The 25964-nt window shown below is 35.7% G+C and overlaps 1 protein-coding gene across 2 annotated transcripts; it reads right to left on the bottom strand.

Moving 5' to 3' along the window:
* Positions 1 to 600: 600 nt before the first annotated feature.
* Positions 601 to 24128, bottom strand: LOC128215542 (uncharacterized). Of its 2 annotated transcripts, none has more exons than XM_052922228.1 (6): positions 24000 to 24120; positions 17901 to 17948; positions 12757 to 12846; positions 7481 to 7503; positions 3558 to 3631; positions 601 to 1449 (listed from the first exon to the last, which is right to left on the bottom strand). In XM_052922228.1, the coding sequence occupies exons 1-6, from the start codon at positions 24034 to 24036 to the stop codon at positions 1395 to 1397; spliced, it is 327 nt and encodes a 108-aa protein (XP_052778188.1). In that variant the 5' UTR covers positions 24037 to 24120; the 3' UTR covers positions 601 to 1394. The 2 variants fall into 2 exon arrangements, with proteins under 2 accessions (XP_052778188.1, XP_052778187.1); XM_052922227.1 differs by lacking the exon at positions 601 to 1449 and adding an exon at positions 3248 to 3287 and having other exon boundaries at positions 3498 to 3631; positions 24000 to 24128.
* Between the last annotated feature and the right edge of the window lie 1836 nt (positions 24129 to 25964).

Here is a 25964-nt window from a genome sequence, read left to right as displayed (position 1 = left end):
TGATGGACACGCTTTCAAATTACTTGCCTAAATTTTTATGGGTTGCAATTATTTGATTTAAGGTTTAAATTTTGAAAAATGCTTCCCTGATTTGAAATGCTTTCAAATAACAGGGGAAAACACCCACACGCCATTACCTCCCTTTTATACCCCAGTTGGGTCTTTAAGGTAGGGGCAAAGGTCTGGTGAGCAATGCGACTTTATACGATGGTCACTTCTGTCAAATAATTTTAAAATCTGACATTTTAAGACCAAGATATGAACCTGATATAAACTATTTTCAATAGGCTTATATGGCAAAACATACAAAGTTTACAAGGTTACTGTGACCTTGACCTTTAAGGTACGGACAGGTCTAGCGAGGGAGATCCTTATGCGATTGTGGTCACTTCTGCCATTTTTATTCAAGAGTCATAAAAACAGGACAGACCAACTGATGCACGCGATGAATCACATGATACCTACATAGCCCTGACATCCCTTTGTGGAGCGAGGGTATAATAAGTATCATTTAATATTTCCCTTGGATTTGAAATAGGCTACTTAACCCTTTTTTGTTAAACTAACCCAAACTACACACTATTTGAAAACAAGTCAAGATGAAGTGGATATTTTATTCAGAAAAGTTCATGACATAGGATGGTATTTTATTTCACGTTATTTCAACAAGTAATTACATGAACTCAATTGACTATAAGCAAAGCTTGTATAAAAGACATATTCAACTTAAAAACGAGTTTTCAAAATGCAAAAATAGTATGTATACATGATTAATACAGAAAAAAGAACACATTGAAATGAAATGGTCCAAAAAAAGATGTTTCCAATTTTCATGATTCCAAATGAGCGAGTATTAAAGTTAAAGTAGAACACTGTATGTCAAACATCACGCACATGGTAGTTGTTTTATAATCGCCCATTTCGGCACTGCCAAAGTCAAGATCTCGTAACTTAGCACAATCTTTTGCCAGTTATTTTGTTTTACCATGTTTGAGAACTTCTATAATGTTAGTTATACAAAAACGTCATATATGACAATGAATAACATGAAGTGCCGATTATAATGGTTGTAAAAAATCTAAGAACTCATAACTGCTTTCATTTCAAACTTAAGATTTTAAACCAAATTAATGAGTCTTTATCTAAGGCAAACATTTCCCTTTGCTTCTGGGTATAGTTTTCTTGCATAAAATCATTTGATAGGAAATGTGCCAACATTTGTTTAAAATTGTTTCTAATTTGTTGTAACATTTCTGCTATATCTGAGTAAATTATTTCACCATTAACATCATAGGTTACACTGATACAGTGTGGACATTGAACTACAATACATAATTACTAATATGTGATAGATCCTTCATGTATAAAAGTAAAATCCCTGTAGGTCGTCGCATCTAGCCGATCTTTATTAGCTCCACATCGAAGATGAGGGTAGCATTTGGAGGGATAGTGTGAAAAGTTAAAGAAAACGCCAGACAACATACACAAAATATCTTCAAAATTGCTGATGTCCGTTACTTTTTTAAAGTGATTAATAAATTATTAAACCTGTTTTGTTTCTATCCGATATTAAAAATCACATATACACATCATCTGAAAAATCATCCGAAGGATTTTGCCATATCAAAAATCATACAAAAAATCCTTCAATTTGTAATTAATTGCAGTGTTAGACATTAACATATTTTGAATAGGAGTCTTCAAATGTTATGAATCTAAGTCCAGAGAAAACAAAAGTATTATTTAAGTTAAGTTTGAATGAAAGTTCCAGCATCTGACTTAATTACTAATACAACCAAAATAGCAGTTATAATTACTCTCTTCCTTGGAATGAGCTAGGAGTCAGACTGACAGCCATCTTAATAAATCTAGCAGTTCAGGCTTGACTTCAGGAGTCTCGGAATCCCATAAGTATCAAACTCTTAATTTGTAATATTAAATAAAAATTTAACTAAACCAGCACCAATGACAGAGACTTTCATGTAGTTCTACCTCTTACCTCAACCAACACCAACTAGAACTGTAAGCCAAAGGCTAACGAATACCCCCCACCCCTTCCCTGTCTAGGTTGTTTGCCCTGGCCTTAGTTATGGTATCACTAGAACGCACAAGGCAATACATTTATTTCCCACCAAATTCATGTAGGCAAAGGTTTACATCATGGCTATTAATATTTGAAAGTTTGAAAAAGATTTGTTCAATAGCTTCAAAGAAGAATCCTGGACAAAGCTAATTTTGCCCAATTTAACTCATTAAGGGGCAACAACTCCACTCATGATCATGCGATTCATGTAGGCAAAGGTTTACATCATGGCTATTAATATTTGAAAGTTTGAAAAAGATTTGTTCAATAGCTTCAAAGAAGAATCCTGGACAAAGCTAATTTTGCCCAATTTAACTCATTAAGGGGCCACAACTCCACTCAGGATCATGCGATTCTGACCAAATCCACGGAGGCACAGGTTTACATCATGGTCAATAATATTTGAAAGTTTGAAAAAGATTCGTTCAATAACGACAAAGATGAATCCCGGACAAAGCTAATTTTGCCCAATTTAACTCATTAAGGGGCCACAACTCCACTCAGGATCATGCGATTCTGACCAAATCCACGGAGGCACAGGTTTACATCATGGTCATTAATATTTGAAAGTTTGAAAAAGATTCATTCAATAACGACAAAGATGAATCCCGGACAAAAAAAGACGGACGGACAGACGGACGGACAACCCGATTCCAGTATACCCCCCCAAACTTTGTTTTGGGGGGTATAATGACAGAGACCTACATGTAGTTCTACCTCTTACCTCATCCAGCACCAATGACAGAGACCTACATGTAGTTCTACCTCTTACCTCAACCAACACCAATGACAGAGACCTACATGTAGTTCTACCTCTTACCTCATCCAGCACCAATGACAAAGACTTTCATGTAGTTCTACCTCTTACCGCAACCAACACCAATGACAGAAACCTACATGTAGTTCCACCTCTTACCTCAACCAGAACCAATGACAAAGATTTCATGTAGTTTTACCTCTTACCTCAACCAACACCAATGACAGAAACCTACATGTAGTTCCACCTCTTACCTCAACCAGCACCAATAACAAAGACTTTCATGTAGTTCTACCTCTTACCTCAACCAGCACCAATGACAGAAACCTACATGTAGTTCCACCTCTTACCTCAACCAGCACCAATGACAGAAACCTACATGTAACCTTTACCAGCACCAATGACAGAAACCTACATGTGACCTAAACCAGCACCATTGACAGAGACCTACATGTATCCTTTACCAGCACCAATGACATGAGACCTACAAGTAACCTTTACCAGCACCAATGACATGAAACCTACATGTAACCTTTACCAGGACCAATGACAGACCTACATGTAACCTTTACCAGCACCAATGACAGACCTACATGTAACCTTTACCAGCACCAATGACAGACCTACGTGTAACCTTTACCAGCACCAATGACAGACCTACATGTAACTTTTACCAGCACCAATGACAGACCTACATGTTGTTTATAAAAAGGATATACTCCACCGGCTCCAGCTGCCCCATAGCCATAGTCTGGAGTGATAGTTAGCTTGGCTCTCTCACCTACGGACATCTGAAACAAGACGGTAAATGAAAAGAGAAAGTAAATTCTATAATTAAATGGCAATAACTCTCAATGACATCATTGATCGGAAAACCTGTTGGACACCATTCGGAAGCCCCTCGGCCATTGTACATCGAAAACAACCTCGGATGCATGCCAGTAAATTAGTACAAAGTTCATAAAATTAATAATAATAATATTCATTTATTGTAATTTTCATGTGTAATTTGTATTATTCAGTTCAAATTGACTCCCAGTAAAGAATTTTATTGCATAAATAAATAATAAAGATTTGTTACAAGTAAAGGCCTATGTAGTAGCTGATAAATCAGCATGGGGGTGGGGGAGGGGCGTGGGGGCATGGTTACAATTGACTGGTGCATTTGTGTATCAATTTTAAGTTTAAAAGTAATTTCAAATGGTTGATCTTTTCCCGCGTTATTATGACTTCATTTCATAAAATGATTCCGGTTACAGTTGGGTCATTTTATTTACAGAATTGGTGAGAAAGGATTACTGTAAGGTTTACTTAAATGAAAAACAATTTATTTAACAATTCTTGAATGAAGTAATGAACAATATGTGTAAATATAAGTAATGAATTGCGGGATGATGTCATTATCAGGGATATGAACGCAATTGTGTTTGTCAAAGTATGCGTGGAGTCCCTCCACACACTTCAACCACCCAAATTGCTTTCATTCCCAAATAATGACATCAATCCCGCAATTCCTTTCTTAAATGAAGCAATTACCTACACAGTGATCTCCCTGACAAGCAGAATATATGATTTCTGCCACCATGAGCATGTATAGATATATAAACTTTCTTTTTTCTCCTATCTTTTTTGGATAGTGATCATAGTTGTTATCAAAAATTCAACTCAAGTTGCAATGAGGTTAAAAAAAAAGAAAAGATAATTTACATAGTTATGATAGTATCAATGGTCACATGATTTGCATGTTGGCAGCGTACCCTCAGTTTCATTCAACAATCTTCCAAAAAATAATGATTATGGCCAAGGTTAACATTTTGAACAATGACACCCTAGGCCTTTTTTATTTAATTCTATGTTTTACGAACACCGCCGCTCAAAAAAACTCATTTTTGAAATAAAACTAAAATTGTGATTTCGTTTTTTTTTATTTCCGCCGATGAAACTTTATCGCGGCAAATCATTAAAAGCAGAGGACATCGCAAAAGCTGTAAAAATATTGGTGTAAACATCTCTGAAAAAGTTTAAGCCGGTATCATAAACTGTGATAAAGGCTTTTCTCGATATCGATACCTGGTACCGGGTTTTAGCTCACCCGGATAATCCTTTGCGGCAGTGTGACTTCCGGTTTATTTCCGGGTTATAACGAAGTATAATAACAGCGATAAATATGGACTAATTATCGTTCCAGGTTTGTTATTATTTATTTATTTTTATTAGATTTGTCATTTAAATGAGTTTATATTACATTATTGTGATATAATTTGAATGTCATGAGCTATAAATCGCTTGACTGTTTACCTGGACAGTTTAGTTCTGGTGGGTGGGGTAGATGGTTCAGAAAAGACTGCGGTTACTATTCTTATTGGAGTATTATTAATAACAAAAAAAATCATCTATTCTAAAACTTTTTTTTTGAAAATTAACACAAATAATACATTAGGCTGTTTTACTATCTAACAGTGATAATCTATAATGAGGAATCTGTATGTACATTACCAGGTATAACTATGTAATAGTCTTATGAATGAACATATATAAATCATCATCAATATAAATTATGATATTTATACTGTTCTGTGTGTTTTATTACTATGTAATATTTTTACTTAGAAAGAGTAATTTTGTTATGCTGTCACCTTTGTAGTGTTCTCAGCTTCTGAATGATTTGTTACTAGTTAGTTATGTTTAAACATTATGATGGCCACCGGACTAGTCAGATACACCCAGGCCTGGAATTAAATCAGGGTCCAGATTGTCTTAAAACCCATCCATAAATAAGTCTGAGAGTAACTTATTTTTTTTATAAAAAATATACTTTTAATGTTCCATTCCTTTCTTTACAGATATGATTCAAATATGCTGATGTTATCTGAGACCATCACTTTCAATGAAGAACATCACTACAATCGGTTGGGCTGCTAGATTGGTAGCAACATGATGTAAGCTTAATTATTAGAAGCTTATTGCGAAAGATGGAAGTTAAGTGTAAATTCTGTGAAAACAAAAGTTTTGATTTTTAAAAAAGGAGGAAGACTGAGAAGAAATTTGAGATTTTTGTATAATGGTCAGGAGTTGGAAATAGTGAATAAACTTACTTATCTGGGTATTGTTTTTACACCTGGAGGGTCATTTTCTACCACGTTTGATACTTTATCAGGCTCTTAAAGCGATTTTTAAACTAAAAAGCTGTTTAACTAAATATCCTACCCTGTCAATTAAGCACAGATTAGACCTGTTTGATTAACTCATTTTTCCAATATTAAGCTATGGTTCGGAAGTATGGGGACTACAAAATAGTATACAATTAGAAAGAGTCCACCTGAATTTTTTAAGGATTTATTATGTGTTAGAACACAGACTGAAAACAATTTTGTATATGGAGAGCTTGGTAGAACAACATTGTTAGCTTAACGTTCTACAAGTGTAATATGATATTGGATGAAAATTATTCAAATGGAGACTATGAGATACGTTAGGATAGTGTATGATCAAATGTATTGTGATTTAGATGATAATCCAAATTTTAAATCATGGGCTTTTTTGGTGAGGCATTTACTCCAAACCTTAGGCTTTAATCATGTTTGGATGTACCAAGATGTTGGAGATGTTAACTTATTTATGTCTGCAGTCAAACAACGAATAACTGATATATTTATACAAAAGTGGATATCCGAGTTAAATAATTCTACTAGAGCTACATCATACATATTGTTTGCAGATTTTAAACTTCAATCTTATTTGATAAATGTTATTATAGTAAAATATAGGACTGCTTTAACGAGAATAAGAGTATCTGCACATAGATTAGAAATAGAAACCGGTAGATGGCACAAAAGTGCCTGTTGAAACTCTATTGTTGGTTGGGCATCTATTGCTTACTGAACCGCTTTATTGGATGGACCATACGTGTTGGTTAAACAACAGTTACTATAAATGGTTGGACCGGAAGTGTTTGTTGGACTACCAGTGTTTTTGGACTGCTTGTTGGACAGAATATGTGATGGACAACTAGTATTATTTGAATCACTGTTGGATAGACAGCTTTTGTTTTATCAGACAGCTATAATTAGTTGATTTACAAGTTCCTGGATCGCTAGTTCCTGGCGGATTAATATTCCCTGTATAGAAGGAAACAAAAAAGCTCTTTTGCTAACTGTAACAATGACATGGTTGGTGAATTGGTATCAGACAATTTGCAGCCAAGACAACACAGTGAAGTAATAGCCGATTCTTTAAACTCTAAATGGCAAATAAATTTACAGAAAATAGTTGATTTTTTTATGTCACTTGTCTATTATAACATGCATTTACAAAGTATAAAGAGTGATTAATGAAAATATGAAGTGAACTTGTCAGATAAAGCAAAAACAAATGTGCATTCACTTACATATTGACTTTACATTAAAATAGAAAATCATAGAGAATACATCATAGCTTTTGCTTTTCTGTGTGTTTTTTTCCCGACCAAAAAATAAAATTCCAGAAATGTAATTATATTTTTATTTCCTCCTCCTCTGACACTTCACAACTCTGGCCGTTCGTAAAACATATAATTAAAAAAAACAGGCCCTAAGGCTATCACACAATACCCCTTACTTTTTTCTTAAAAAACCCCGAAAGGGATAAAAATCTTCACTTACCGTCATAACTCCTTCATCCCAACCTGAAAGAAGAAAACTAAACACTTAAACAAGTTTAAGGAGTACTCAACAAGGCCATTATTCATTTCTTGCCTTTTTTCTTCTTTTTTTTTTACGTAGAAATGTTTTGTAATCATTAGAGAATGGGGATTATAATAGTATCTTCCATGGCCGAGAGTGTAAGATAGGTTCATCCTGACCGTAGCGTAGGGTGTTTTTGCAGAAACGAGGTTTACCTACGAGGGATGAACCTATCTTACACAAGCGGCTATGGTAGATTCTTTTTCTCCCACCTCAGTTAAACATAATTTAGTAAAAGTGTATTTTTTGCTGGAACTTTTTTGTGCGTAGTGAAAATTTACATGTATGGATATGCAATAATTCGTGGTTGTCATGGATATGCTCGCTGTGATTCAGATTATGTTAATAGTCAAATCGGTCTTTAAATAGTTCTGAGGAGAGTGAAGCATTATTATAAAGGTGCGTTAAAACTTTTTTATGGTGACATTTGAAGCGAGAAATGTTTAATAAGCATTCTAAATATTGCCACAAGACAAGGTTTCTATGAGGCTACAGATGACCCATCTTCAACAAGGGAGGTTATCACAATGTGATGACCATTAAAAAGGAGTTCCATACGGGTACTTGTTTTATCTTTGCCTGGCAAGATAAGAATTTCTAGCACGGTTAAATTTTTGGATCTACTTATCTGAGGTGGGAGAAAAAGTAATCTTCATTAAAGCTTTAAAGGTTTTAAACTACACATTATATCACAGCCCTAAAAAAGAAAAAAACATATTTCTTAGGCCTAACAACAAGGAGCAATAAATTTTTATACCCAGTCAATAACATTTTTTGTTATTGTCCCAAAAGTAGAGCTCAAAAACCGTGGACAAATAACTTCTCTTGACTTCAGTGGATATCAAAAACTTTTCATAATGAAGACAAATTTAAGTGTTTTTAACATTAAAGTATGTTTATTACATTGAATTAGTAGAAATAAAGAATTTAAGATATTATTAGATGATATCATATGACCAGTGAGATACGCAACTAAACAAATGACCTCTGATGTTTTTGGACCAAACTTTTTTGTTTATGATAATGCATCTAAAAACACTAAATTTTTATTAATATTGTAATTATTTTACTCTTTAATACCAAAATAGCAGAAAAAAATACATTTTAAGTATAAAAAGTTCTGGTTTTAGTGAACCCACGCCAGTACAGTCAAGAAAAACTGACAACAAAACTGCTGGCCTACGCAGACTCTTACAGAAACAGAGTGATGATTTAAGCTTCAGGCCTTTTTTGAAAACCGTTCCTAACACTATTTAAAATCTCAGACTTCTCAGACAATATTTTAGCATATATCAATAATTGTTGAAGGGTTCCTGCCTTCATCTTTAATGTTGTTTGAACGATCCTAATGATTTGCCACACTTTATTTTGTCATAAAAAAGGCATGTAACAAAACATGAGCGAGTCCCTTTAAGATGCTTTATGAATACAGGCCCAAACCCATTAGCATTAACGGAGTACATATGGGTTATGTATATATAGTATATATACATGTGTCAGGGTTCAGGGATGTGATTAACCTGGCAGCTGGAGGGCTGAAACATTTTCAGCCATGGGTTTATGGGGCGCTCTTGGGGTCAAAAACACTGCTGTAGAAGAAAAAATGGCTTTTAAGAAGCTCTTTTGAGGGCTCTCCTGACTTTAAATGTAAAGCAAACTTGAATATTAACTTAAATAACTGAAAGCAACCAAATATTTTTTTCATTTTTTTTTTTTTGGGGGGGGGGGGGTGTCTCTGGGTTATTAGATTCGCAGACAAATCACATCCCTGAGGTTCTCAATCAGTTTCAGATGAACCGTCTCAAATAGTAAAGTAACCGACCGGCTTCTACTTAAAATTCATTTAGTTTTCCAAATTTGAACAGGCCCAATTGCCATTTGAACTCTCCCTTTTGGCCAGCAGCAGGTCCTTATTGTGAACACTGCGTGTACAAGCAAAAATAAACACTTTTCATTCATTATAACTTAAATATTAAATGAGAAAGAAAAATCACAAATGAGGAGATTATGTTCATATTGAATCGTAAATGACTGGGTATAAGACGATATAAGGGGGTATTAGACGCAGCCAAAAAAATCCGTGAAAAATCTGAGAGAAAAAACGTTTAATCTATGTTTTGGGTTAAGAGATGCATAGAAAATATGTCAAAAACGTGAAAATGGCGATGGTTATCTTTAAAACCATACAATGATAATGCAAAATGTGTTCATTTTAATTCGTTTTTTGTTAGGAAAGGCACTTAAAAGAACTGATTGTGACCATTTGTATCTGGATAGCACTGAAAGGTGCCTTTTATGAAAATATTTAAGATTTCTTTTTGACAGTATATCGTAAACGATGTCGAGAATGAAGTTAAGTTATGCATAAACCTTATATTGTACTGATTTGTTCTCAAAATGTCAACACCTTAAGAAAAGAATAAAGTTCGCGAAAATGTGTGAAAAAAAACAAGACCATTATCGCATCAATTTGTAGCATTGGTAGGTTAAACAGAACAAAAGGCAATGCGAGTTTTTCACACCTTATCATACAACCACAGACCTATAAACCATAGGTCCGTGATACAACTGACACAAAATATATTTTGACAGTGCGAAACTTTGCTTTTTATATGCATGTTTAATTATTGTTTAATTCAATTTATTATTCAAAATAATAATGAATAACTTAAATCTTAATTAAAAAAAAAAAAAATTGTTTAAATTATTAACGTCTTATGATATACCGTATCCCGATCTTCAACTGCCATTTTAACCCGTATATACTCGATCAATATGACGGGAGTAACTTCCCTTTCTACATAAAACTAAACAAACTCTCGGTTTGAAATCGACCTCAGAAAAAAAGTTCAAAAAAATGTTACTGGGTATTATACGCAGGCATTTTTTTACATCAAATTCTGAGGGAAAAAAGTGGGTCTAATACCCAGTCATTTACGGTACACTATTTTTCTCATTCTTTACAATAAAATCAATCATCAAATAAATCAAAAGTATTACTTTAAATCTACAGTTCCAGTGATTTTTTTTCGTGAGATTTACAAATTTTCCCCAAAAATAGTCATATTTTCCCAAAAAAAGGTAACCAATTCCCCTCAGAAATGAATAAAAAATACAATTATGAATTGTCAGGGTTTTTGTCGGCAATATTTATGGTATTCAGTCATGTTCCCAATGGCATAAAGAATCCTTTTTTTCCCATTTCTGAATAAAAATTCCAAACCTTGAGTTCTAAAACTAAAAAGAAAATAAGAACAAAAGACGATGAAAATGTAAACAAAACAGTTATTTCCCCTACATGCATGCAAGCGTCTATTCACAATGATGTAACATCCGCGTCATGGTGAAAGGTGGATTTTCATTGGTTTAACTCTATTTTTTATCCAATCAGAGAGCATGTAACAAATTAAGAGTTAAAAACATTGTGTTAAAAACATGTGTCATTGTCAACAAAAGGATTAATAATTCAAAAGTGACAGTAAATTATTCGGTGCAGGAGGGGATTAAAATAACTAATAGACAATGCTGTTCTTTGTCATGCCTCACCTACATGTTTACATACATGACATTGACCTTCATTGCCAATATCAGAAAATGACAGAACTGAGAAGTGAAACTGAAAGTAGACAACTGGGTGAAATGACAAAGTATTTATTTATTATAATGATGGTGTATTTACTTTTTGATGAATGCCGAAGGAAACATGTTGATGAAATTTTACAAAATTCATTCATTTGTTTTTTGATCAATTGCAAACAAGTCTGACTGCAGGGGTTTTCCTAACGATTTGACTTTCACTTGCCCCAGGGGCAAGTCAATTTGAACATCTACTTGCCCCCTGTAAAATTTGGTTGCCCGATCTTTGCAAATGTTTATATGTATACAATTTTAATCAATCTGTATTAAAGGCAATGATATCTATTAATAAACAAAAAGAATAACTTTTAACAGATCTTAACTGCTACATTTTGTTTTCAAACGAGCATCATCCAGCCATGGCCTCACTGTCACTTCTGGTTTTTTGCATTTTCTATCTTTTCATTTTTACAATGACCTTGCGATTCTTCATGAGCCTTTAAAGAGTCTTTTCGAAAGAAGTTTGAACCCGTAACAAAAGAACCAACATCATCATATTTCGTACAAACTTTACATTTCATGAGATGATTTTCGTATTCTTACCATTTAAATTCGTTTGAGAAAATTGAGAAAAAAGTGTTCAGTTTCGCCCAGTTCGTCTCCGTCCGCCATCTTGCCAAGGCTGACGAACGCTATACGTTACGATTCATTTGATTGGCGTTTTAAAATCCAATAACGAATCAAAATTGGTTTAACTTATGCTTGTTAGGAAATATTTTAACCCAAAGAAAAATAAAATAAAACTACCGGAAAGCGTTCACTACGAAAGCTCACTTGCCCAGCGGGCTACCTGCTTTGAAAAATCACTTGCCCGCGGCGATTTTAACCCGGCGCGGACAAGCGGGCGTCCGCTTAAGAAAACCCCTGTGACTATTTGGAAATTGGAAAAAATAAAAATATTGATATTTAATTCCATTCTCTCTATGAGTGTGAAAGTCATCATTTTTATTAGACAGCAGATTTTGTATCCAATTTAAGAGGAATTAAGAAAGTGTTAATTAAAAAATCAATTATTTTAGAGAGTTAAAACAAGGGATTAAACAATGTAAGGTGTTAACAGAGTCAGTGCATATTATGATGAAAATACCAATGTTAAAATTCATTAAAGTATTATATAAATTATATAACCTTTGTTATTATTTATGAAGAATTTCCCAACATTGATTGGGATCATTTGGCACAAAAATCATGTTGTACATGTTTTGATGATAGTAACTGTCATTAAAGAGAGTTGAAACAGTTTTAATAGCTTTCTTCTTTGTTACTGGTTATTTTAAATGACCATTTTAATGTTTATTGTATTTTCCCAATTTTGGGAATTAACGCGCTTATTTTCTCAATTGTAAAGCCATAGGTGGTTTTGAAAATTTAAATAAAAATCACTGAGTTCATCCTATCACTATTATATTATGACAAGATTGCATATAAATTGTGGTTATATGATGTTTGATATACATACATACTCTGAACAGAAAAACATTAAAACAACAAAAGGATACTTATTGTGTATATGTTTTTGTTCAGTGACTGATTTAAGAACAATAAGAAAGTTAACTTGCCTTTAATCACCTGACCGACACCGATCTTGCAGGAAAACGGTTTTCCACGATCCCTTGAACTGTCAAACTTTTTACCATCTGTTAATGTTCCTGAAATAGAAAGATTTCAACTGATTTTTTTTCTAATTGATTCCTCATTGGCCATTATTTGTGGACTTTAGTGTGAACTACAAGTATCATAATAACAATGGGGCCTTTTTCAGCTGTCTTGGCGGCTGAAATTCCGCCCCATTCCCGCCTGAAAATGTACATATTTTACCCCTACTCAGATAAACAAAAATCCCCCTGTAAAAAAATAAATAATATATATAATAAACAAGAGATGTTTGTCAAACATTATGCCCCCCCCCCCCTGAGCGCCATGTTGTCAGGATTATATGGACAATTAAATGAAATATGCATGGACCGAAATGACAGCTGATTTGTCACTGACATTGGATGCCGTTGAGGCAGTTTTAAGATTATGACCATTCAAAGTTTGAGGATAGAGTGTGTTATGACCATGACCTTTGACCCTATGACCTCAAAATCCATAGGAGTCATCAGCTGGTCACCAAAAATCTAAATGTCAAGTTTGAGGGCCATGGGTGCAGGCATTGACAAGTTATCACACAGACAAGCTTTTTTCGTTCAAGGTCACTGTAACCTTGACCTTTAACCCGATAACGCCTAAATTATAAGGGGTCATCTACTTGTCTGGCCCAACCTCCAAGTCAAGTTTGATGGCCATGGGTGCAGGCATTGTTGAGTTATCACTCGGACAACCTTTTATCGTTCAAAGTCACTGTGACCTTGACCTTTGGCCCAATGACCCCTAAAATCAATAGGGGCCATCTACCGGTCAGGCCCAACCTCCAAAGTCAAGTTTGATGGCCATGGGTAAAGGCATTGTAGTTAATACTTGGACAACTTTTCACCATTCAAGGTCACTGTGACCTTGACCTTTGGCCCGATGACCCCCAAAAACAATAGGTTTCATCTACTGGTCAGGCCCAACCTCCAAGTCAAGTTTGTGGGCCATAGGTGCAGGCATTGTCGAGTTATCACTCGGTCAACCTTTTGCCATTCAAGGTCACTGTGACCTTGACCTTTGGCCTGATGACCCCCAAAACAAAAGGGGTCATCTACTGGTCAGGCCCAACCTCCAAGTCAAGTTTGAGGGCCATAGGTGCAGGCATTGTTGAGTAATCACAGAGACAACCTTTTTCCATTCAAGGTCACTGTAACCATGAACTTTGGCCCAATGACCCCTAAAATCAATAGGGGTCTTTTACTGGTCAGGCCCAACCTCCAAGTCAAGTTTGAGGGCCATGGGTGCAGGCATTGTCGAGTTATCACTCGGACAACCTTTTACCATTCAAAGTACATGTGACCTTGACCTTTGACCCGAAAAAACCAAAAGGGATCAGCTACTAGTCAGGCCCAACCTCAAAGTCAAGTTTGAGGACCATGGGTGCAGGCATTGTCAACTTATCACATGGACAACTTTTTACCATTCAAGGTCACTGTGACCTTGACCTTTGGCCCAATGACCCCCAAATACAATAGGGGTCATCTTCTGGTCAGGCCCAACCTCCATGTCAAGTTTGAGGGCCATGGGTGCAGGCATTGTCGAGTTATCACTCAGACAACCTTTTACCATTCAAGGTTACTGTGACCTTGACCTTTGACCCGATGAGCCCAAAAAACAAAAGGGATCAGCTACTGGTCAGGCCCAACCTCCAAGTCAAGTTTGAGGGCCATGGGTGCAGGCATTGACAAGTTATCACATGGACAACTTTATACCATTCAAGGTCACTATGACCTTGACCTTTGGCCCCATGACCCCCAAATACAATAGGGGTCATCTACTGGTCAGGCCCAACCTCCAATTCAATTATCTGGGCCATGGGTGCAGGTATTGTCGTGTTATCACTCGGACAACCTTTTAACATTCAAGGTCACTGTGACCTTGACCTTTGACCCGATGGGCCCAAAAACAATAGGGGTCAGCTACTGGTCAAGTCCAACCTCCAAGTCAAGTTTGAGGGCCATGGGTGCAGGCATTGTCGAGTTATCACATGGACAAGCTTTTACCATTCAAGGACACTGTGACCTTGACCTTTGGCCCAATGACCCCCAAATACAATAGGGGTCATCTACTGGTCAGGCCCAACCTCCAGTTCAATTATGAGTGCCATGGGTGCAGGCATTGTTGAGTTATCACTCGGACAACCTTTTACCATTCAAGGTCACTGTGACCTTGACCCTTGACCTGATGATCCCCAAAAACAATAGGGGTCATCTTCTGGTCAGGCCCAACCTCCAAGTCAAGTTTGAGGGCCATGGGTGCAGGCATTTTCGAATTATCACTTGGACAACCTTTTACCATTCAAGGTCACTGTGACCTTGACCTTTGACCCGATGACCCCCAAAAACACTAGGGGTCATCTACTGGTCAGGCCCAACTTCCATATCAAGTTTGATTACCATAGGTCTAGGCATTGTTGAGTTATCACTCGGACAAGCTTTGGTCTACCGACGGACCGACCGACCGACATACCGACATGCCTGTGCAAAGCAATATTTTCCTCTTCTTCGAAGGGGGGCATAATAAAATATTGCAACAGGTAAACACCAAAATTTTATCTGTCACAACAGTTCTTTACCTGTCACAATGTTTTAAACAGTTTTTAGTATCAACAACCTAAATCTTCATTTTTAGTCCCTACTTACCGAACTTTAGCCAAGGTCTCTCTTCTTTCCATGAACTAGCAAATCTATCTATATGAGCTGTTGTTAGAAACTATAGACACCTATCTACCTGAATTACCTCCTCCAAAAATATAAATAAACATGGTCAGCTAGACAGGCTTTCAAGTGACTGGTTACAAAAAGTAGGGATAAAAGTAGGAGGATTTTTTGGAAAAAGTAGGGAAAAATAGGGATATTAAGAGCAAAAAGTATAGGATAGTAGGGCTCTTTACTTACCTTTCTTGATGCGAACAAATGACTAAATCAGTTGTCCTTTCAAATAACTCATTCATCTGCCCCTGAATACACTTCAACCGTGAGATTTAGTTCCAGGAAGAATAAAAGTTAACTTTCAAATGCCATGCTTCAATTTGGCTTGGTTGGGTCTAGCCCTTTTTTGTATAATTCTGTGTTCCTAAAGGTTATATTGGGTTTTCAATAACTATGTAAGAAACATGGGCTACAACCAAACAAGCAAAAAGTAAAGCATGACATTTGAAATATGAGTTAACTTTTCTCCTTTAGTGGCAGATGAATTAGTTATCGGAAAGGGCAGTTATAATTGCTTTATTGACAATGGGCATATTGGCCGATACCTGGCCTATTTTTCACAAACAGGCTCAAGAATTGACTCAACTGAGTCCACCAAGTTTCACATAAAGAAACAAAGATTTATAAAAGAAATATAGGCTACACTCAAACAAGCCAAATTGTAGCAAGGCATTTCAACTTTCTACTTCGTGGGATTAAATCTCCAGATGAAATGCCTTTCAGGGGCAGGCATGCATGCTATATCCCCTGCCGGCAGAAAAATCCCCCGTAATTCCAACCCATCCCATGTCCCCCAACCGGAGGATCCATATCCCCAGGAACTTTTGTTTTATTTATTTTATTTTTTTTTAAAACTAGCTCAAGAATGACAGTGGAAAGGATCCATAATATTATGAGTGTGAAATTCCATGAAGGACCATGATGACTAAGTCCAAAAATTATTTAATTAGAGTGTGTTTCCGTATTTATTCTTTTATCATAAATGTAGATATTGCGCTAAATTTCGCTGTGTAAAAATCCCCTGGTGACATATCAAAATCCTCTGGAATTCAGACCTAAATCCCCTGGCAAGCCTCTTAATAATATGGCATGTATGGGCAGGTAAATGAGTTTTTGACAAGGACAATTGTGATGTACATGTAGTTATCTTTGCTTATAAACCAGTGCTTCAAGAGGGATTCAGCCAGAGGATGTGGAGATGAACCTGGAAATGGTGTCTCTGACTTGTCAACTTGCACCACTCATTCTCATTATAGAACCCCTCTTGCAGCACTGGAGACCTACTGCATCAAACTAATCCTACAAAAATTGTAGAAATGGCTTCTTTTTAAAACCAAGATTTAGATTAATTCAATCAATGCATTTAGTTAAAACTTTTCTATTATTTCTTGAACTATTTTTACAAAAAAAGTAGGGAACGTAGGGCTTTTTCAAGAAAAAGTAGGGAAAAGTAGGAGCCTAACAAAAAAGTAGGAAAAGAAGGGCCCGCTTGAAAGCCTGGCTAGATCAAACAATTTTTATCAATCTTAAAATTAAAGATCTGGTTATAAAGTATAATTTATAGAACAAGTCAAACAATGTTTATGCAAAAATGAAAATAGAAAAATACAATCTTTTGTTATTGACATGTTGAATTGGAGCGGAAATAGTGTAAGCATATTTCAATTATCAAGACTGGCCGGAACCACCTGAACATAAAAATTTACGGAAACCCAGCATCAGTGTTGTTATTTTCAAACATTTCCGGAAAATGTAAATCAACGAGAATAAAGCTACAACACAAAATGGAATGTTATAAAATTATTTTTGGCATTTCAGGGTTTACAAATAGTGAGTCATTGATGAACACACTGAATAATCATGATATAATATTTGAAAATAACACAGAATATTTATGGACAACTATCAGATTGATTTGCCAAAAATGGAACGATGCTGACTGTAACCCAACATTATGTATGACGTAGACTGAAGTTTTGTCCTTCACAATGGAAATATACTGGACATGTCCAACTGTCTGACTGACATTCGGGTTGTCTGGCATTGAGCTCTAAACAATTAGCAAATGTATCAATATAGTGTCATTCACGAATATATGTCGATAGATTTGTGAAATAATAGGCAATAATATTAATCATGCTACTAGCATCTTTCCCTTTTTCCAACTATAATGCTATTTTCTGTTTCAAAAAGCCCCACCACCATTCCCTTAAAAGCAAAAAAAAAAACACTGGGAAGTATCTTGTGATAGAATTGCACCAATCACAGATATCCGTTTGGCATTGTGACATTTAAAAAAAAAAAAAAAACAGACTAGCTTAGAATATACAACTGCTCTAAATATTTTAACTTATTCTTACCAGTGTAGTGCATCGATAGTGAATCTCCCTTCTTTGGAAAAGTTTTTCCTACAACAAGAAAAAAGAGACAAGAGTTAGCTACAATCTCAAGGAATAAAGTCAACATTGTGCATTGTGCCATCAGAAAAAAACATGGAAGATCATTATGATATAATTATCAAGTAATGGGCACAGTCCCATGAGAAAATTTGGCTATGTATGTTGTCATTCTGCAGCCATCTAGACTACTGACGGTCTACAAATTGAGGACAATGACTATGTGAAACGTTTTGCTAAATTATGATTTTCTATTGCAGACCTAAGGGCCTGGTATTTAACAAAAACTTTTCTCAACATTCAGGATTGTTTTCAATATTGACTGAAATACATTTAAAAAGGATGATTGCTTGAAGCTGGTTATCCTTGTAGCTACAATAATGAGCGATCAGGGATACTTTTTTAATTATTATTTTGACATCCCTGTAACGCTAAACTCTCTACCATTTAACACTGTGCGAAAGAAAATATAGTAATATTATGCATCGATGTTGAATAATAATGACAAAATTGTTCAATATTTACCCGACAGTAATCTAAACTAGATTGAATTTGTCAATAGTCTTTATTTTCACATAAATATATTCTGGGTCACGAATACAGTTATACACGTACCCAACCTGTCAGATTTGTCCCAGATTTACAGATATTGGGATATTTGATAAAAAAATTGACACATGTAAGTGTTTTATGATATCTGAACATTTTTTTGGCATAATGCCATAATTAAATATGTGTTTAATAGTAGGCAATTATATTTTTGTAGAAATGTGAATTTAAAACGGAGATAATTTCAAAATTGTGGCCGCGTGGATTCTTTGCGCAAGGACCGTTCGCTACTTTTTGCTTGGATGGTGGACGTCACGAATCTCCCATAGTAAAGAAATCGTCAAAAGACTCGTTGACGACCATTTAGGTGGACTATTACACAGTGTGTGAATACCACGTGATCAATGACGTAATATATATATATGCTACGTCGAAAGGCAACATTTTGCATAAAATGAAGACTTTAAACAAAGATAACTTTTCTTTTACTTCACCATTTTAAATGAAACAAAGGACATCCTATGTCGCTTAAGGAGCCCCGCCTTCTAGGGATTCCGCCAGGCCTTTATGGCTTGTCGGGCCCGACCTGCCTTCTGCTGGCAAGGCTAATTACCGACACGCGTTAATTATGCTGACATGCTTTAATCTGCGCAGCGACAAGCCTTATCAAAACAATCATCAGTTTTGACAATACACTGTTTTGCTGCAATTGCAACGGTTGCAATAGTTGACCGACAGCCAGGAGGCGTGTCGACACTATTACGGCATTTGTATCAGCCATTCAGGATCGACAACAGCATGAAGGCGTGTCGGTGAGGATCGACGGTGCAATAAACCAAACTCCACCTATTCTTTATCAAAGTGGGAATGTGTGAAAAACACCACTGTCGTAATTGCGATCATCATCCCTATAATCACCTATGATTGCAAAGTAAACAATAAGTGTTAATTGATTTCGGTAACATACATGTGTGTCATTTTATTTTGTTTATTGATCCCGCATCCATTTGTTAGTTGTCCTTTTGTTTACCATTTTTAATTTATTTAGAAAAAAGATAAATTAATCTGTAATACACATTACATTCCCTTTTAGTTATTATTTAGCCGACCCCGCTTTAAAATTATTAGCTGTTGAGACAGCGCGTTCGACTATTTCGCCGCTTTTCAGTGTAGATTTCAATGCAATTCATGATGTGCTGAGATAGTAACATAAATGTGGTTACATGGAAAATTTCAACCAGATTTTTTAAGTCTAATTATAAAGGGCAATTATTTGAAAAAAATACTGTTATATATCTTGGTTATTCAATTACGTTGAGTGGTTGATTACCATTCTATAAAGTCTCAATTCAATACCACAAGTAGTTGCTGAGATATTAACCTATGTGTGCTTGCACGCAAAACCTTAACCAGAATTTCTAAGTCGAATAATAAAGGCCTATTATTTGAATTAAATGCAAACTAGAGTTATCTAACTTTGTTAATTAAGTAGGATGGATGGTTGAGTACCAATGTATCAAGTCTCAATGCAATAACTCAAGTAGTTGCTGAGATATTAACCTATGTGTGCTTGCACGCAAAACCTTTACCAGAATTTCTAAGTCGATTAATAAAGGCCTATTATTTGCATTAAATGCAAAGCAGAGTTATCTAACTTGCTATTATTTGCATTAAATGCAAAGCAGAGTTATCTAACTTGGTTAATTAAGTAGGTTGGATGGTTGAGTACCATTGTATCAAGTCTCAATGCAATACCTCAAGTAGTTGCTGAGATATTAATCTATGTGTGCTTGCACGCAAAACCTTAACCAGAATTTCTAAGTCAAATAATAAAGGTCTATTATTGGCATTAAATGCAAAGTAGAGTTTTCAAACTTGGTTAATTAAGTAGGTTGGATGGTTGAGTATCATTGTATAAAGTCTCAATGCAATACCTCAAGTAGTTGCTGAGATATTAACCTATGTGTGCTTGCACGCAAAACCTTAACCAAGGGGCGACGCCGACGCTTGGGCGAGTAGTATAGCTCTCCGAATAGTCGAGCTAAAAATCGAGTTCAATTTAAAGACACTCGCAAAAAGTTGCGAGTTCAAAATTTGCAGAAAATATGCAATCCTCTAAATGGATATCAACATAATCGGTGATCCTGCACAATAGATATAAAACTAATTTTAGAAATGCCTACTTTCGTTTTCCGATAATCACACAGAAATTGATGACATGGCTTAATGATATGCGCACAGGCAGGTACTGGTTACTATGTGGAAGGTACTATGTTACTATGTATTTTTGTAGACTGGTCTTTCGTTTCCAATTTTGGCGGCGGTATTTAGCGATAATCGTATCTAGATACAGTCTGTATAATGATGACAAACAAAAAGATTTTACGCGTATTGATTTAAAATCGCCGACGGCTGATGGCAATGCTCAATCTGTTCCAAAAAAAGAAGCCAAAATGAAATAATCCTTCCATTAAAACTGTTTCCATGTGGAAAAAGGAGTTGAACATTAAATTGACCCTCAACTAAGATGATGAATGGAACATGTTCAAAATATTTTGCACAAACCAATACTGGCCTGATCAGACTTCCTCTGAACGTAATGTCAGTGTTACATATTGATATATGATGATATCGTTTAAAGTACAATTACATGATGATTCATTAAAACAATTACACTATACCTTAAACCATTTTTTTCATACAATATATACCTTTTCCTAGCAAACACAAAAAAATGCAAGTGAGTGTCTGGTTTTGCGAGTTGAAAATTTAAACACTCGCAAAAATTTGTGAGTATCAAAAAAAAGTTACCCCGATTGTATTGTCAGAATACTTGAGAAATACCAATAATAAACAGTCTGCAAAATAAGCCACACGCCCGATGCCCGTAGCGTATAAAAAAATCTGTCGGGCCTGTCAAAACGGCAGAGAGTACGCCCGGCGGGCCTATGATTTTTTTATGGACGAATACATGCTTTATTTCACAAAGTATCGATTTTCTTTTTCCTGTCCACAAAAATGAATCATAAAGTGTGTGATTGCATTACAATGCTTCACCCTATACACTCTTTCAAATACATTTATACCGTTTTTCAAATTATCTGCCATTTGATGACGTCACGATAGGATAGCCGATAACAGAACCAGTTGATCAATTTTCAGCGATGGAATGCGGTATAAGGTACAGAACAGACTTCATGACTTTAAAAAACATTAATTTATTAGTGTAGAAAACATATTTCGTATCAATTAATCAAAATTGCCACGCCGCGACTAAAAAATTGGTTTGTCACATATTTTCGCGACTTTTGTGATTGTTTAGAATTGAACATTGATCAAGCCCAGTCGCGAATATATTTTTTCAAACCCCTTCTTTAGTGTTATGGTATGAAAATTGACACATATCTAAATATAAGAGCTGTTATTTTTCATGTTTATATTCTTCTGTTTGTGGCAAAACAGATTTTAATGTGTTCCTGAAAGCGATATATATAACTGGCTATGATGAACTGTGACCTGGCAAACGACTGACATTGAAGTGAAAAGGACACAACGTTGATCTTTTGCAGCTAAAATAATTAAAGTGGTACAATAAATAATTTTAAGAACTTCACATATTTGACCAGGTGATTCCATTGTCACCTTTCGGTAGCATCAATTAGATATCATGGTTTGTTTTTTTACTATATTAAATAATCAATATTCCAGGTGCATTGACCTTCACGATCACTACAACTCATCATCATGTTCTTATTTCATCATGTCGTGCACTGATTTGTTAACGGAATTTCCGTAATAACTTGATAGATGCTAGTTTTGTCTCGTCCTATCTTTGGCATAAATTGCTAAGATGCTTAGCCCGGACTTGCACCAAAGCAAATGGCAATAGATAGTATTTTTATGAAATAACCTACATACTTTTAACGGTATATGGAACTGAAATCATTGAGTCGTCCAATACAATAAATATGTATGTTTCAGAGGAAGACAATTGACAGCTCAGACTTAAGCAGATTCAGATGCTGATGATGATGTGACGATGGCTGAGGACCATGTGTTTTCTTTGTTGCCCTTTTTACAAGAGAATATAAATTAAATACTCTATGAAGTGCTCAAACTTGTTATTTTTCTTTTGGGCCTATTAAATATGATTCGGGCCTATGGATTTGTTAAGGTTATAGGCCCGAATGGCCTATGCTTATTTTTTTTTCATTTCGCAGACTGAATAAATGAAGAGAAACAATTAGACCTTTTCGCAAATATTTTTAATGTAAACCGGACTTGAGTTGGTTATTCTAAATCATACGAATATAACTGTAAACTTGTTTAAAATGCAGGAAATTGCACCATTTTGATTACAAAAAAATAGAAAAAAATCGACTTAGGGAGGGGACACCCTCTCGACCCTCCTCTACCGACGCGCCTTATAAATTTCCTGGCGGAAACCCTGCCGCCTTCGTTTTATTACCGGAGTTTGATAAGGTGATTATGCACCAGTCAATTGTAACCACGCCCCCCCAAGGTCCGGGGAATAGCAGGGACTTTGACTTTCGGTCCAGCCAACCCCGGGTAAAACGAACTGATGGTAAAATTCCCGCTAAATGCCCCGCACCCCAGGGACCCTAGGTAAGGCCCATTCCCCGCTATATTTTGCGCGAAGACAAAACCACGGCATTCACCCGGCACTGCGGGGCAACCTGAAAGGAAAAAACACAGCCCATTTCCCCGGCTATCCCCGGGATACCCCCGGACGTGGGGGGGGGGGGGGCGTGGTTACAATTGACTGGTGCATTAGTTTTATGAGACACTTCCACAAACATGTTTCCAAAATAATGTTTTGACAGTGCTCCGTCAGGCTGCCCAGCTCTCCTTCATCGATTAGCATAAGCGACCAAAGGGCGGGAACCACCCGAACACTCAACGCTTTTCCGATGGTTCCCGTCCTTAGACCGCTTTCGCTAATCGATCAAGGCGAACCGCGTACTACGTCATTTTGACAGAACAATGTCTGGCTAGCGCTTGTGATAATTCGCATTTTGAAGCATTTACGTCGTATACAGTTTCTCTCGACAAGAATACCGGTTTTAACATGTATATAACGGACCACTGCATATATGAGCCAGGTATTTTGTTTGTAGCTTACAAAGAAGTTATAATTTTCGACGAGATTTGGTCTTTGTTTACATTTTCGCCGGGCGAACATTCTTCACTTGTTTCATATTACAGTATAGGGTATTTTTGAATTTTGTCAAATCTCGTTTTATGTTTATGGCAATGTATTATATTGGTGATATACATGTTCAAGTATGTATAAAATATAATTTTGGGTAGTTGTAATTATTTCTTGTGACTTTAATGAGCCTTTGTCATCAAGCCATTGTGCAAATGAAAACATTTACTTAGTAGTATGTCGCCTGGGCGACACCATCATGCTTCACTAACGGGAAGTGATAGCTAACTAGAATGTAAAATTAGAATTAAAAAACTGTATTGTAATCTTGACATTTTCATTACCGTCTCCAGCTGTTATAACTTGTTTTTCGACTCCCATTTTAATTAATATTTGATTGATTGTGCTTTGAGATCAGCGGCGTGCTTTCCACGATGTAGGTGGCGTCGAAGATGCAGCAGACAACACCTTTCGGAACATTTTTAAAAATCAGTGAACATATATTACGGACTACCTCCCTTTATCATTTTTTATCGGATAGATAGATAGATACCTTTCTATCTATCTATATATACAAAATACAAGATAAATGATCTTTATTCACAGTCAGTGAAATATGCTAACAAGAAACATTTGCTCAATAATATATATAGTTCGACATGAATAGCAAACGTACATCAAATATCAAAACATAACGACGAACTGGAGACCTGGAAATAAAAGCATATAGTTTTATATAGGTACAATATTGGAACAAGAGTTTACAAAAGTCGGTTCCTAATATCTTCATGAATAAAAATGCAAAAAGTAAAATCGGTTAGAGAACTGTACACAGTGATAACATAAACTAGATTTCCAAGCTGCACTGGCAAGCAATCCACACGCGCACGGTTCCTCTAGTTGACATATCACTGCACAAGGTTTTGAACATATTCTGGTGATATACCGTACATACATTTGTAAGTTTCAATAGCGATTCGTCGTTCCCTCCTCATATGTAATGTTGGCAATTGAACTCCATGAAGAAGATTTTCGTAAGTTGAGGTGTAATCATTAAAAACATTTTTTTAAAGATCTGTATTGAATCTTTTCTATTTTTGTTGTGTTTGTCTTGCTACAAAATGCCAAACAACAGGGCAGTAGTTGAAATTGGATCTGATAAAAGATTTAAAGATAATAAGCTTAGCATTGATTGTCAAAAAGTTGCTTAATCGTTTAAGGATATTCAGTTGCTTAGCTTTATATTTGCACATTTGAGAAATCTAAGCATCACAATTTAATAGACTATCTACCTCAACGCCTAGAATTTTATCACACACAGCAGGAGTATTGTCACCTGCGTGAGAATACAAGGCTGCATTATTGACAAAGTAGAAGATGTCATTGATAAAGATGTTGAAGACTAGAGACCCTAATATTGATCCTTGTGGCACACCTTTTAGGATGGAGTCACACTGTGTTACACTAGCTATTTGACCAAGTTTGACCCGTTGTTTTCTGTTTGTAAGATAGATGTGCAGGCTTACATGCATTACGCTTGTGTAAGATGAAATCATGGGACAGGCAGTCGAAGCGTTTGAGAGATCCATTAGAACTGCGCCTACATATTTGTATTACGGCGTTTGCCAGTCTTCTACCATCCTTAATAGGGTAGTTTGATCCATATGTAGTTCTGAAAGCGGCCAGAATGAATATGATAACTTAAATAATAAATCAACAAGTCAGAACAATTAATAGAAATAGTATTTTAGATATGGGCATACATAGAGGATCATACAAATGAAATAAAATAAAGACAAAATATAACGCTTATAAACATCAGAATGCCAGTTTTCAATAATTTGAATTTCATCAGCCGAAACATTATTCTTGAGAGATAAAAAACAATTGGCAAAACCACGTCTGAACGAACGAGGAAAACGCAAAGAAGAATCCAGTGCAATGTTCTCCAAAATAAAAAAGGTATGTTAATGAAACAAATAATAAATAACAGGTTCACCATCAAAGCATCTGTAGGTAGACCTTTACCAGTATTAATCATGTTAAAATAAGCGGCGAAACATGGCAAAGGTAAGAACCAGATAATTCCATTAAAGGAGTTTTCAAATTGGATCTTTTTGAACATTTCAGAGAAACTACTAAAATAGTTTCTACCACTGATACATCCGAGTGCAATAAACACCTATGCTTAGCTAATCACTCAACGTAGTTGACACAAAGGTAGACTTTCTAGCTAATAAGAAACAAGCAAACAAAAAAAAAACAAAAAAAATAATAATCTTGAGCCTTAAAATAAAATAAAAAATGAC

Source organism: Mya arenaria, chromosome 13 (genome assembly GCF_026914265.1).
Source record: "Mya arenaria isolate MELC-2E11 chromosome 13, ASM2691426v1".
Classification (NCBI taxonomy): Eukaryota; Metazoa; Mollusca; class Bivalvia; order Myida; family Myidae; genus Mya; species Mya arenaria.
This window is presented reverse-complemented; position numbering and strand designations above follow the sequence as displayed.